At 35.9% G+C, this 16245-nt stretch overlaps 1 protein-coding gene across 1 annotated transcript in view; it reads right to left on the bottom strand.

Moving 5' to 3' along the window:
* The window catches only part of LOC123756879 (glutamic acid-rich protein-like), a 15454-nt gene extending 657 nt beyond the window's left edge, over nt 1–14797 (bottom strand). Inside the window, exons 1-6 of the mRNA XM_069307399.1 lie at nt 13809–14797; nt 11766–11854; nt 11014–11216; nt 10346–10487; nt 9390–9557; nt 6338–6460 (exon numbers count right to left, since the gene is read on the bottom strand). Coding sequence (XP_069163500.1) covers nt 6338–6460; nt 9390–9557; nt 10346–10487; nt 11014–11216; nt 11766–11784 — 655 coding nt within the window. The 5' untranslated portion in view covers nt 11785–11854; nt 13809–14797. The remainder of the gene's footprint in view (nt 1–6337; nt 6461–9389; nt 9558–10345; nt 10488–11013; nt 11217–11765; nt 11855–13808) is intronic.
* Between the last annotated feature and the right edge of the window lie 1448 nt (nt 14798–16245).

Consider the following 16245-nt stretch of genomic DNA (forward strand, 5'->3'; position numbering starts at 1 on the left):
TAGACAGAGACCAAGAAAGGCAATTGTGGTGCCACAATGGTTTCCAAGAATCCTAGCATAGATTATTTGAGTTAAAATTGGTTTACTTTTACCAAGGGGCCATTTGGAGGTAGGCCCACCCCAGTACCCACTGTGTGTGTATTCTTCCAAATAGTGTAGAGGTGCCATAGGCACAATCAGAGCACTGTATAAACATCAGAGGTCCACGGTTGTTCAACGTCCTCCCAGCGACTATAAGAAATATTGACGGAACAACCGTGGACATCTTCAAGAGAAAACTGGACTGTTTTCTAAGAGAAGTTCCAGATCAGCCGAGCTGTGGAGGGTATGTGGCTCTGCGGGCCGCTCTAAGCAACAGCCTGGTGGACAAAACACTCACAATTTGAGTAGTTCACAATTTGGGAAGTAGAAGAACTCCCAGAACCCCATCAAGCAGGTGTAATGTACTCAGGTAACTAGTGCCCAGACACAGAAACTAGACACCTCTAGACACCAAACTAGACACAGACACTAGACAGAGTTCCACATAAGAGGTTGTTCTGGAAACTGGAAAATATTGGAGGAGTGACAGGTACGCTTCTAACATGGATGAAAAATTTTCTGACTGATAGAAAAATGAGGGCTGTGATCAGAGGCAATGTATCGGACTGGAGAAATGTCACAAGTGGAGTACCACAGGGTTCAGTTCTTGCACCAGTGATGTTTATTGTCTACATAAATGATCTACCAGTTGGTATACAGAATTATATGAACATGTTTGCTGATGATGCTAAGATAATAGGAAGGATAAGAAACTTAGATGATTGTCATGCCCTTCAAGAAGACCTGGACAAAATAAGTACATGGAGCGCCACTTGGCAAATGGAATTTAATGTTAATAAATGCCATGTTATGGAATGTGGAATAGGAGAACATAGACCCCACACAACCTATATATTATGTGAGAAATCTTTAAAGAATCCTGATAAAGAAAGAGATCTAGGGGTGGTTCTAGATAGAAAACTATCACCTGAGGACCACATAAAGAATATTGTGCGAGGAGCCTATGCCACGCTTGCTAACTTCAGAATTGCTTTTAAATACATGGATGGCGATATACTAAAGAAATTGTTCACGACCTTTGTTAGGCCAAAGCTAGAATATGCAGCAGTTGTGTGGTGCCCATATCTTAAGAAGCACAACAAACTGGAAAAGGTGCAAAGACATGCTACTAAGTGGCTCCCAGAACTGAAGGGCAAGAGCTACAAGGAGAGGTTAGAGGCATTAAATATGCCAAAACTAGAAGACAGAAGAAAAAGAGGTGATATGATCACTACATACAAAATAGTAACAGGAATTGATAAAATGGATAGGGAAGATTTCTTGAGACCTGGAACGTTAAGAACAAGAGGTCATAGATATAAACTAGGTAAACACAGATGCCGAAGAAATATAAGAAAAATTCACTTTCGCAAACAGAGTGGTAGACGGTTGGAACAAGTTAGGTGGTGGAGGCCAAGACCGTCAGTATTTTCAAAGCGTTATATGACAAAGAGTGCTGGGAAGACGGGACACCACGAGCGTAGCTCTCATCCTGTAACTACACTTAGGTAATTACCTCTACTGTAAGATAACTAGTGGGAAAATGCAAGTAATGCAATCTAACAAGTGAACAAAACAAATTAAGAGTGCGACACGTGGTAGCAACACTGCCACTATGAAAACACCCACTACTCCATCGACCGGGATAATTTTGTAGCAAGAGGAGGAGGAGAAGAATGGCTAAAAATGACCAGACTCTACCACCAACTCGGTCAAATGCTAGAGAGGACGCAAACACAGTGGCCTCCTTACCAGAGCCTCAGATATTATCACGAAGTAAGGCATCCAGCACTTTCACTAACACGATAACATCATTTATATTTGCCAACATCCAGGGTATAAAAACACGCAAATCCAATAAAGTTCACTTTATAGATGGTCTCCTTCATGAGGCAAATGCAGTGTTTGCAGCCCTAACAGAAACCCACACAAAGGACTACCATGATGGTGAAATATGGATCTCAGAGTACAATCTTTTCATATGTGATAGGAAACACCGGCTTCAGGGTGGGGTCAGCCTCTACATCAAAGACACACTCATCTGTACTGAGCTGCTAAACACCTCAAATGATATGGTGGAAGTGCTGATAATCAAAATAGAGATCCTAAATGTACTTATTGTCCTTGTATATAAGTCACCGGAGACAAACCCTCAGCAGTTTAAACACCAACTAATGAAAATAGAGCACTGCTTGGAAAACCTCACAAATCAAGCTCCGCACATCATCCTGCTTGGGGGACTTCAACCTACGGCACCTGAAATGGAAGCACCTGGCTAATACAGTAATATCAGAAAGAATACCAGGAAGTAGCCTAAATGAACAGGCACATGCAAATGACCTGCTACGGATGTGCGACAGGTTTGCCTTAAACAAGCAAATAGTAGAACCAACTAGGAAGGAGAACACGCTGGACCTCATTTTCACTAATAATGATGAATTGATCAGAAACATAATGATTACAAATACCTGTTACTCAGATCACAACTTAATTGAAGTTATGTCAACCATGGGGAATACACCTTCAAGACCAGTCCAGATTTCCGGTGGAGGAGATTTCAGCAAATTCAACTTCAATAATAAACAGATAAACTGGGAGCAAATAAACAAGGACTGCATAGAAATAAACTGGGAAGAACAGCCAGAAAATGCATATCTGAACCAGTGCCTGGAAAAAATAAGCTCAGTAGCACTAAAAATATGTTTGAACCGCATACCCCTAAGAAAAAAGAGGAAGAGATGCAGATTGGAACGAGAACGTCGTTCCCTATACTGTATAGGCAAAGAAAGCGAATCGCGGAACAACTTGAGAGTCGCACCCTATCTCAAGAACGGCGAAGAAGGTTATGTAGAGAATTAGAAACAATTGAACTCAAAGCTACAAGAATCATACAAAACCCAGGAGAGGCAAAGAGAGCAAAAGGCCATCAGTGAAATAGAGAGGAATCCGAAATATTTTTTCTCCTATGCAAAATCAAGATCAAAAAACACATCTAGTATCGGGCCCCTGCGAAAGGGAGATGGAACTTTCACCGATGACAACAAAGAAATGAGCGAGCTACTGAGGAAGCAATACGACTGTTTTCTGCGAGCCATTAAACGCACTAAAGATTTCTAACCAAAATGAGTTTTTCATGGATATGATACCAACATCAAATCATATATCAGACGTCACCCTATCCCCACTGGATTTTGAAGAAGCCATAAACAGTATGCACTCTGCACCAGGCACGGATTCTTGGAACTCCATATTCATAAAGAACTGTAAAAAACCACTATCGCAGGCCCTCCACATTATGTGGAGACAAAGCCTAGATACTGGCGTTATCCCTGATATACTAAAAACAGCAGAGATAGCACCACTTCATAAAGGAGGAAATAAGGCAGAGGCCAAAAATTAGACCGATAGCACTAACATCGCACATCATAAAATTTTTTGAGAGAGTGCTAAGAAGTAAGATCACAAAATACATGGAATCACAGCATCTGCATAACCCCGGACAACATGGTTTCAGAACAGGGCGCTCTTGCCTGTCGCAGTTGCTGGACCACTATGATATGGCATTAGATACTATGGAAGACAAACAAAATGCTGATGTAATTTACAAAGATTTCGCAAAAGCTTTTGATAAATGACTATGGTGTTATTGCACATAAAATGCGTTCAAAAGGAATTACCGGAAAAATAGGTAGATGGATCTACAATTTCCTGACTAACAGAACACAATGTGTAATAGTCAACAAAATAAAATCCAGCCCATCAACCGTGAAGAGCTCAGTCCCCCAGGGTACTGTGTTTGCTCCAGTACTTTTTCTCATCCTCATATCGGACATAGACAAGAACACAACCTATAGCACTGTATCATCCTCTGCAGATGACACTAGGATCTTCATGAGAGTAGGCAACATAGAGGACACAGCAAACCTCCAATCAGATGTAGATCAGGTCTTTCTATGGGCTACAGAAAATAATATGGTGTTTAATGAAGATAAGTTCCAGCTCATGCGCTATGGACAAAATGAAAATATAAAAACGGCAACCACGTAAAAAACTCGGGCAAATCATAACATAGAACGAAAAGGCAATGTCAAGGATCTGGGTGTACTCATGTCTGAAGACTTTACCTTTAAAGAACATAATAAAGTAGCCGTCACAACTGCAAGAAAAATGACAGGTTGGATAACAAGAACTTTTCACACTAGAGATCCTATACCGATGATGATACTTTTCAAAATGCTTGTGCTCTCTAGAGTGGAGTACTGCTGCACAATGCTGGAGAAATTGCTGACCTGAAGAGCGTGCAGAGAACCTTTACTGCTAGAATCCACTCAGTAAACCATCAGTAAAAATTATTACTCAGTAAAAAAAGTAACACATCTAAACTATTGGGACCGACTAGAGCCTAAATCTGTACTCCCTTGAGCGCAGGCGGGAGAGATACATAATAATTTACACGTGGAAAATATTACAGGGACTGGTCCCAAACCTGCACACAGAAATAACATCACATGAGACCAGAAGACATGGCAGGATGTGCAGAATACCCCCATTGAAAAGCAGAAGTGCAACAGGTACTCTGAGAGAGAACTCTATCAACATCAGAGGCCTGAGACTGTTCAACACGCTTCCTCTACACATAAGGGGCATAACTGGCAAACCCCTCAGAGTGTTCAAGAGAACTGGATAAGCACCTCCAAAGGATACCTGATCAACCAGGCTGTGACTCATACATCAGGCTGCGAGCAGCCGCATCCAACAGCCTGGTTGATCAGTCCAGCAACCAGGAGGCCTGGTCGACGACCGAGCCGCGGGGACGCTAAGCCCCGGAAGCACCTCAAGGTACTTGCCCTACCATCTACATGATTTGATGCTCTGCAAATACAGCACACATCAATTCATTGCACACTTATATAATAATTATTTGAGAATATATAACAAGTACTTTATATTTAATTTTTTTTTTTTATATTTTTAGCTATACAATATTTGTATCCCTGGTTTCCATACAGTATATTCTAAACAAAATATATATTAACAAAACACATCACAACAAATAGTTGACAGCTGGTAGACTGCCAAATAACAAAAAGAGCTTTGAATATATGATCAGATATTCTTGAGATGGGACAGGAACCAAAGACTCGCCAGGTCCAAAAAGCACACTTGAAGCCTCCCCAAAACCTCCATTCATTCATTCACAAACTTCTCCCAAGACCAAATGATCCAAGGTATGATCCAAAGATTGAAATATATTCCCCAAAGATCAAAATATCCAAGATATGATTAAAATATTCAATCAAAACTAGTGACATCAAATCAGCTTATAGAGTGGGTATCAAATCAACAGGAGGGTATAAATAACAGGAGAATTTGAGTTAAACTAGATAGCTGCTTCCGCAAGTCAGACCTTTTCAAATCTGCAGTCTCTAGTAAATCAAATGTTTATGTGAATAAATGTCTAACCAGGTTCAGACAAAATCTCTTATTTAAACTGCGGAGTTTCTGGAAAAATTCCCCTGTAATTAAACATTGTTTTGTGGGAGACAATACAATTATAGCTAGGGGGACTGACACTGGAATAACCTATTTTATAACAACTGAAGCTCACCTCAATTCTCCTGAATGACTGTGGGATAGCTGCTGAATAACCAGAGTTCAAATTATAACCTCATTTAACTACCAATGTGTACTTTAGCTCTGCCTTTCCTTCCAATAGGTTTTAACTTAAAAAAAAAAAATGGGTCTTCTTTATTATTGTCTCTTTTTTTTCTTTTTTTACTTCCTTGTTCCATAGTACACTGGCTTTGCCTGTGTCCTCTAGTATAAACTTTATCATCCAGTGTACCTGACTGTATCTCAATTTAATCTACCTCATTTTGTTTTAGTGTAACTTTAATATTAAACTACAGTGTACTTATTATATTATAGTAAGTAAGCTATTCATTTTATAGATTTCATAATTGCTTTTTGACTTTTATTGGTCATCCATTGTTATTAATTATTCTAGTTCATTTTTACTTTAAGTTCCAATAAGTTTTCATTACTTAAATTACCATTAAGTTTATATTACTTTACAATTTTTAAATCTTTAAAATTTATAACTAAAACTGGACAAACTGGAGGAATGGCCCAAGAATATATACACCAGTTGATTGACAGTTGAGACACGGGACCATAGAGCCAATCCTCAACCCCTGCAAACACAACTAGGTGAGTACAAGTTTTGCTTAGAAATCGAAGAATGAGTTTTGATTACCTGTCACAGTTGTATCTTGAGAAAGTCGGTGTTTCTTCATTTTTTTCAAGGACTTATCCTCTTGCTCTACATTCTTGTCTTTCGCTTCCCTGATCTTCCTCTTTTGATTTTCCTGAATGTGAACTGAAAATAAGGAAAACCTGAATAAAATATATATCCTCATTAAACAAAAATTGTGTTTCTCTACAGCTGCAGCTACAGATAACACACAGCCACTCTACTTGAATTAATGCACATGCTACACACACAAACACAATACTTCAAATCTACAAAAGTGACAGCAGAGAAGACCCACTCAATTATAGACCTGTATCATTGACAAGTGTAATAGTCAAAATATTGGAAAAAATAACAAAAACTAAATGGGTAGAACACTGGGGGAGAAATGATATAATATCAGACAGACAGTATGGTTTTTGATCTAGAAGATCCGGTGTATCGAATTTACTCAGTTTCTATGATCGAGCAACAGAGATTTTACAGGAAAGAGATGGTTGGGTTGACTGCATCTATCTGGAACTAAAAAACGCTTTTAATAGAGTTCCACATAAAGAGGTTGTTCCGGAAACTGGAAAATATTGGAGGGGTGACAGGTAAGCTTCTAACATGGATGAAAACTTTTCTGACTTATAGGAAAATGAGGGCAGTAATCAGAGGCAATGTATCAGACTGGAGAAATGTTACAAGTGGAGTACCACAGGGCTCAGATCTTGCACCGAAGATGTTCATTGTCTACATAAACAATTTACCAGATGAAATACAGAATTATATGAACATGTTTGCTGATGATGCTAAGATAATAGGAAGAACAAGAAACTTAGATGATTGGCACGCCCTTCAAGATGACCTGGACAAAATAAGTGTATGGAGCACCACTTGGCAAATTGAATTTAATGTGAATAAATGTCATGTTATGGAATGTGGAATAGGAGAACATAGACCCCACACAACCTATAAATTATGTGAGAAATCCTTAAAAAATTCTTATAAAAAAAAGAGATCTAGGGATGGTTCTAGATAGAAAAGTATCACCTGAGGACCACATAAAGAATGTTGTGCGAGGAGCCTATGCTACACTTTCTAACTTCATAATTGCTTTTAAATACATGGATGGTAAAATACTAAAGAAATTGTTCTATATAAATGTACAATAAAATATTTCTTAATGTTAATCAGGATCTGAAATTCTTCCTGGCCATGTAATAGAACCCCAATAAATCAATATATGAAAATATATTTAAAAATTCTTTGATAAACGGATGAGACTTTGTTGGGTAAAGAAGGAATGAACTTCAGGTTGGATTTTTTTTATATATATTTTCTTTTATATATATATATATATATATATATATATATATATATATATATATAAACAAACGGACCCAGTCCATGGAACTCACTCGCTATTGAATTTAAAAGCTGTCCAACTTTTGCGTCATTCATAAACAATACAAAAAAGTACCTAATTTCATCTTCATAGTTTTTTACATTTTGCTTTAAAATTGCACTGTATCTATTGCTACCCAATCTCCAAATTTTTATGTACCTGATCCGAACATCTTTACCATTGTTATCATTGCTGTCTTCTTATATGTGCTGTCAATCTGCTGTATGGTGTCTATTAATCTTGTTTAAATTACCAGTCAAGCTGTGAGTGTAATCAATCAGAGCTTTAATATACCTACTATTCTCTCTCATCGAATTTTTGTTCTTGCAATGTCTTTGTTATTTTATTAATTCTGCTATAATTTACCTAATTAAAATTATCTATTAGATAAAGGACCTGCCTGAAACGCTGCGCATACTAGTGGCTTTACAAAATTGTAAATACTACGCTATGTATTCTCACAAACCCAATGTACCTTTTTGTATATAAATAAATAAATAAATAAATAAATGAAATATATATATATATATATATATATATATATATATATATATATATATATATATATATATATATATATATATATATATATATATATATATATATATATATATATATATATATATATATATATATATATATATATATATATATATATATATATATATGTTGTACCTAGTAGCGAGAACGTCATACTCGGCCTACTATGCAAGGCCCGATTTGCCTAATAAGCCAAGTTTTCCTGAATTTATGTATTTTTCTCATTTTTTTCTTATGAAATGATAAATCATTCCATTTCATTATTTATAAGTTAATTTTTTGAAATTTGAGTTAAAACTAACGTAGATATATGACCGAACCTAACCAACCTTACCTAACCTATCTAAATGTAACCTATACTCACACAACTAAGTCAATAATTTATGTTCCTAATATAATATAATAATAATAATTCAAATAAACTAATTGGAAACAATTTATTGAAAATAAAGTAAATCAATCGGCCTATTAGGCAAATCGGGGATTGCATAGTAGGGCAAGAAGTGAGTTCTGGCTACTAGGTACGACATATATATATGTGTATGTATATATATATATATATAAAAGATTTCTTACATTCTTGAACAGACACTAGCATGCATAGCTTTTTGGGCAAGTCCTTAATCCTAATTTTAACACTCACATTCCCAGTAAGCAGCCCATATCAGCTGTCTAACTCCCAAGTACCTATTTACTGTTAGGTGAATAGGTGCATCAGGGCAAAAGAAACTGCCCATGTGTTTCAGCATCTAATAAAAATAGAACCTTGACCCTTAGGATTACAAACCCAGAGCACTGTCCACTGAGCCGTCAGGCTCTGATGTTAATTTTAATATTACTGTGAACTGGAATACATGAAATAAACTATATCAGCAGTCAAGTATAATACAACTAACAATTGAATTAAAAGTGGTCCAGAACGGACCGAAACGTCATTGTATTTTCATCTTTTTGTGTGTGGTTAGGACAACATTCTTCAGCAACATTATTGTGACTCATCAGCTGTATAAAATACAACTACTTTATACAGCAAATCAGTAATGTAATTGTGGAACCTAAAAACTTGTCTAAAATATATACAAGTTTTGCTTTGAATTTAAAAAATGAAGAATGAGTTTTGATTACCTTTAATAGTTGAATCTTCAGACAGTCTTCGTTTTTTCTTCATTTTCTTTAACTTAAGCTCTTGCTCCCCATTCTTTTCTTTTGCCTCACTGATGTTGATATCTTCTTGGGCATCTATATTATTTGTTGGTATATTGTTGACACTTGATCCATTGTCCTGCATGTATGCTGAAAATTAAGAAACATGCGTAAATTTAATATGGTATCATCATTACAAAATATGTACTCCAAAAAACTTTAATTGAAAGAAACACTGAAATGTGAAATTTGGCAGCAATGAGGAACTATGTCATTATGGGAATTTTGGTACCCATATGTAAAGGAAGTCTCATTATCTGATGATATAGACCTGATGCAAAGTAAAGTGTGTCAAAATTATTTGCACACCCTCCTCCACTATGTGATGGAGTGAAAAAAGATATGTGAATTCGGATAATTCTATAACAAATGTTCAAGATATGAGGAAATATTTCATTCAAAATGATCTGCTGCCAGAAATCTTGGTCAAATATCACCAGTTTGCTAACTGTATGTAGTAACTAAGTGATTGTAACCTATCCACCACTGTCCACTGGATGGAGGCAGTGTGCAAGATAAACATATCAATTGTGACACTAGCTCTCCACACATGTCAGTTGCTTAATTTAAAATCTGTACTCATGGTCGGTCTCGAGCCCCTTGTCAATGTGGTGATGTGCATGGAATTATGTAATTAGGTCATCAAGATTGAAACTTGTTTAGCTAAAATGAATTGCTTGGTTCAGTCCCGGAGCCAATTAATTATGTGCCTCTGCAACCATTTCCACTACCGCTAACAACATGGATATGGGATGCATAATATATGAACAAAACTACTGTACTATGTAAATGCTTTTCATTATTGCCAACACAAAGGAACATGCAGGTTTTATGATTTTCATTGTTAGCTTATGCAAAATAATAATAATAATAATTACCAAGATAAAACAATTCGGTGAGATTATTAACATTTTTGCTTGACAGACCACTTCCTGGTAGCATGGCCTTTGTGGTATTTCTATTGCCGACCTTAAAATAGATGACAGCAACTTGATAACCGCCACCTTGTAGTTTAGAGACCTGCAATACAACAAAATAGTTACAAATATAACTAAAATATTTTTAGTGTTATTTTGAACACAGTGTTCAAGAGATTTGGCTTCAATTATAAAAAAAATAGATTAACTTTATGATTAAAGAATATAAGATGGGATAACCATAAGCTTCTGAAACAGACAGCATCCCTCCCTCATACAGCATTGGGTACATCTGCAAAAGTGCAGAAGTACCGAAGTAGCTTAAGATGTACTTTTCTTACCTAGTTTAAGAGACCTACTGATAGTTATATCATTAAAGTATAATTACATAACTAATGGAAATTAAAAAATATAAAATAACACAAAAATACTTATATAATGCACATTACTTTATTATTAACATCAATAAGTACAGTATCCACCAAAATTGAAAATGTTAATACTAATTAATTATCAAATGGCTTAAAATCTGTTTATTTGTGGGAAAATTTAAAACCTAACAGAATGGATATTAATACAATATGATACAATTCTAATTGAAGAAATAACAGAACGCATGAAATACTTACAGATTTTTTCATGGCTTTAAATGATCTGCAAAGGTTTTGATGCTTAGCAGCTCTTCGACCCATTTCCTTATATTTCTCCTCCCGCTCTACATCACTCTTGCGCTTTTCATCTATAAAGCTGTGTCCACAGTTGCAGAAATGTCGACGAACACTAATGACATTACTGCAGATGGGACAACACCGCTGGAAAGGTTTCTTCTGGCCTGTAAATAAAGATAATCTGGGCAATCATAAAAAAGAATAAAATGTTTAAAATGTAATACAGTGGTACAAAAAACACAGTAGCAGCATAATGAAAGACCACAAAGCAGTACAGTGCTACAGAAGACTGAGCGGAGAATTGTGATTGTATTATTGAGAACCTGTACAGCACCAGATTTTATTAATTACACAAGTAAACCAAATTTAATATGTTTAAATAAGAGAAGAATAATCTGGAATTTTCAATGTAGATCAAAATTGCAATTTGTGAACTGCAAATAATTGAATTGGGACTCAAATACTTATTTGAATAAGTTTTTTGATCTTCCAATAATATTAAATTAATATTCAACTTAACTAACATTTTGTGGTATTAATAAAGTTTGAAATAGATATGCAATTCTAACAGACAAAATTGACAAAACAAAATTAAGATTTTATACTCTATATCTAATGATAATATGAACTTACACCCAAATAAAATTAATAACATACAAAAATAAAATTTAAAGTATATATTATAAACAAATCACAATTATAATGTAACTTACTTGAATTACTGGAAGCCATTGCTCTCAGATAGAATTGTTGACAATGTTGTAATGTTGCAATTGATAATGTTGTCTGGTTTAAATTTTACCTAAAAAAAACAAAAATAAATTATTAACAGAAATACAATAGCATCAGTTTAGATTAATTATAAAAAAACAAAAATGCATATTTTTCATATATATTTTTTCATGCATATTTTTCTAACTTGCATATAAATGCAAGGTAGAATGCATATATGCACCACTAAGATAGTGGTGCATGTATTTTATAACACATTTGAACAATGAAACTTTACAGATGATACAGAAGACACAAGTAAATTGGCACTGTAGGAGACATTGAAAAAACAGAAATAACATGATTTTAACAGTGATAAGTTACAGGTGCTGAAGTATGGTAGAAACGAGGAAATTAAATGAAACAAGGAACACAGGACACAATCAGACCCACTCTAAGAAGGAACAAACATGCAAGAGATCTGAGAATTACGACGTCTGACGACCTCACACTTTGTGAACATAACCGAGCAAATATAGTGGCGGCCAGAAAAATAATGGAATGGTTTATGAGAATGTTAAAATTCAAAGACCCTACCCACAGTAATGCTAATACTATTCAAATAACTGGTGCTGTCCCATCTTGAGCATTGCTCGGTACTGACTCCCCCTTTCTGAACAGGAGAAATCTCTGAATTAGAGGAAATAAAGAGACCATAAACAGCAAACATATAAATGATAAAACATCTAAATAATTGAGACCGTCTCAAAGCTCTCAAAATTTACTCTCTGGACACGAGACAAGAATGGCATCAAATAATACATATATGTAAGATACTAGAGGGCCAGGTCCCAAATTTGCACAGCATAATATAACAACATACTGGAGCTAAAGATACAGAAGGAAATTAATAATAGGTGTCATAGGTACAATCAGAGAGCAGTCTTAACAGTAGGGGGTTCAAGGGCTGTTTGCTAGGCTAGGCAAGGGTAGACTAGGCTTGGCTAGTGTTGGCTAGGTTATGCTAGGAAGAAGTAGGCTAGGCTGATTTACTCCACCAGTAATTGGCGGTCTGTCTAATTACAAGCTACCACAAGCTACACAAGCTTCACATAGCTTCCTGGCAATATGTTAGTAATGAATAAATAAGATATATTTACTCATTATAATGTTGGTACTGAATGTACAACACGAAAAAACATAATTTTAATCTGAAAAAGTATCTTTCTATAAAGAAATTAAATGAAAATAAAGAAATGGTGACACCAAATCAAGTCGACGATCCAAGCATCGGTTAGGTGAGGTGAGGTTAGGTTAGGTTAGGTTAGGTTAGGTTTGATTAAGTTAGGTTAGATTTGGTTAGGTTAGATTTGGTTAGGTTAGATTTGGTTAGGTTAGATTTGGTTAGGTTAGATTTGGTTAGGTTTGATTAGGTTAGGTTAGGTTAGGTCAGCCTAACATATCATATTTATTCATTACTAACGTATTGCCAGGAAGCTTTGTGAAGCTTGTGTAGCTTGTGGTAGCTTGTGGTAATTAGACAAGACCTGTAATTGGGGGGAAAGGGGGGAGGGGGGAACCTCAATACAAGCCTAATTTGTAGCTTCCTGTTCTCCGACACAATGATTTATTTTACGTCAGGCTTTCAGCACAGCCGCATAAAAAAACCTGGTTATTTATTTATTAATATACGAGAAGGTACACTGGGGGTTAAGAGAGAAAATAGGAATAATGATGATTTTACAATCTTGCCCGAAACGCTATTCGTACTAGTGGCTTTAGGTATTGTATGTACTACCTCTATCTATAAATCAAACAGAATGTTTGTACTGTAACTCTGCATCTATGTATATATTTTTCCTAAATAAATTATTATTATTATTGTAAAGCCACTAGCACGCATAGCGTTTCGGGCAAAGATCCCGTACCCAGAAGCTGGGTATCTTTGGTTGCCCTGTGACTACTCTTATGACATTCCCTAACTCTTATGACATTCCCTAACAGTATTGGTAAACTAATAACAATGAACAGTAGCTCAATATTACCGGAATAATCCAACTCATGTGGCCATGTTTTTGTTGTGAAGCGAGGTCGTTCAGTTCGTATACAGCATACCTTCTTACGAAGGTTAGAGTCTTAAAAATGTCTTACCATTGCTAAGAAATCATAAGATATACTTATTTACAATAATACACTGGTTGTTTTTGTTGATTTAGGGGCGATGACATGAGTAAACTGGTTATGTTGTGATGATTTCTTCTTCTTGTTGATAGTAGGTGCAGTTTGCATGAAGGGTTTGTCCTCCCGATGACTGCACCAGTACTGATGTTGTTGGACGCTTTTATGTTGAAGACGATCGGAGCTACCAAGGTGCTTGTTGCTTTGTGCTGTAGATAGAGGAACGGTGATTAAAACAGAGGTGTGTGTTAGAGGGAGACTTGCCGCACCGTAGGGCGGTGTGTTGTGTTTATGGCGTCAGCTGATCCTTGGTGTTGCGACGAGGTAGTTGTTTTCTGTGTTTAGCTGTTGGTGGCGCCAGGTATAAATGTGGCGCGGGTCAGATGTGACCCAATTTGTTGGTCGATTGGAGATATTTAGCCAGTGCTCTGACTATTTGGTATTTTTCTTGTGACGAGTGGTCACCGCCTCCTAATATATGCTCGATGGTAAAGGGTATTTTAAGTGCGATAAAGACTTGTTTGAAATTTACTCTGGCACTATAATGTCGGAAGCAGTGCAGGAGATAGTGTTCGACTGTTTCAGGCACCTGACAGTGAGTACAGAGTTCGTTGATGTCTGTTCTGTACTTAGAGCTGTGTGCTGCTAGTTTGGTGTGTCCCAGCCTTAATCTGGTCATCGTTACATCAATTTCTCTGCTTTTATATCGGACATGTTTCCAAGTTTCCCATTTCTTTTTAATGGACCCATAGTGCAAAGGTGAGCATAACGTTTTCCAGTTTGTTGCAAAATCCTGGGAGATGGTATCTTTGAAGGCTCCTTTACGTGCAACATGGGGAATTGGATGACGGGTGAGGTGAGGCGTGTCGTGCATTGCTTTGGCTAGTTGGTCTACCAGTTCATTATGGAGAATACCACAATGTGCTGGGACCTTCCAGATGTGATGATTTAGGGGCAACGAACTGTTGTTATTAGACTATGTTTTGTACATAAGCAAAAAAACAAGATGTAATTCTTTTAATTATAACAATAATAAAGACAAAAAGTTAATAATTAATGTACTTGTTAAGCAAAATTCGCAATATCTTAGTTTTATTTAGGAAAAAAATAAAAGACATCTGGAAAAAGATCTGCAGACTATATGTCTTACATTTTATTCCGTTATTTACACTAAAAGAACAATTAAACGTACACTATCGCCCGTGCCTGGTGCACGAGCACCAGGCACGGGCACCGGGAGCATCCCAGACACTGACTTAATCGACTGAGATTAAGGCAGTGTCATTTTCATTCCTTTAGAACAAGGAAATCTCATTCTTAAACTGTATAATATGAGCTGCGCAATAATTTTTTGCTGATCTTCAATAAATAAATTCTGGAGGGCTTGTGCAAGGATTAGGATGAGTTAGCCTAGTTTTTACTGTATATCCGTTTCTGGTTACTCAAGGGTGACAGTGGCGGGCAACACGAGAATAAATATTTGTATAAATTCCAATTTCGATCAGATCTACTTGGGGATAGTTTACAAATGTTCGCCATGAAATTTACGTTTTCTCTAATAGCCGAAGAGCTTATTTGAGAAAACAGTATGGCATTGAATCAGCGTGGTAAAACAATTGTATTATTGACACGACGAGTATAATCGACGTAGTTTTTATATATGTTGCCGGTCGAACACATATTTATGTGACGTTTTATACTTATGTTCTTCTAGAACATTCTATTGCGAACACATTGGTACAAAAATGAAATACGTACATCGAAAACTAATGTCAGGACAGTGACAAGAGTATGCACTTTTAAATATGGCCGCTCGATCGCCGATACACTAATTTCATTTGGCGAAATTTATTTTTTCATACGCCGTTTCGCGACAATTATTTATAACTGATATAAATGTTGCAAAAGAAGTTTAGGATTAAGTAACATATTACACATTAAAAAAAATGAATACATTAATACCTAAACAGTTTGTAAATACAGTGATAAATTGTGCCAAACATTACACAATATTATTTACTAAGAAGCGTATGACAACTCAAAACGGCATGATTTCAACAGGATTTTTTATAGTTGTCAAAAAACTCTGATTTTAATTATCAAGTATTTGTCACAATGTATTTTATATAATTATGAGGCAGTGGAATGACCAAATTGTTCTGTATTATAAATGCATAATGCTAAATTTCTATATACATAACAGTAAAATAATGACCACCTACATTTAAGGATAACTAGGAAATAGTAACTGGAAACTTTATTTGAACGAAAATTCAATACCAAATTTCTTAGATGTTTTTCTTA

The sequence above is a fragment of the Procambarus clarkii genome, chromosome 60 (genome assembly GCF_040958095.1).
Source record: "Procambarus clarkii isolate CNS0578487 chromosome 60, FALCON_Pclarkii_2.0, whole genome shotgun sequence".
NCBI classification, from domain to species: Eukaryota; Metazoa; Arthropoda; class Malacostraca; order Decapoda; family Cambaridae; genus Procambarus; species Procambarus clarkii.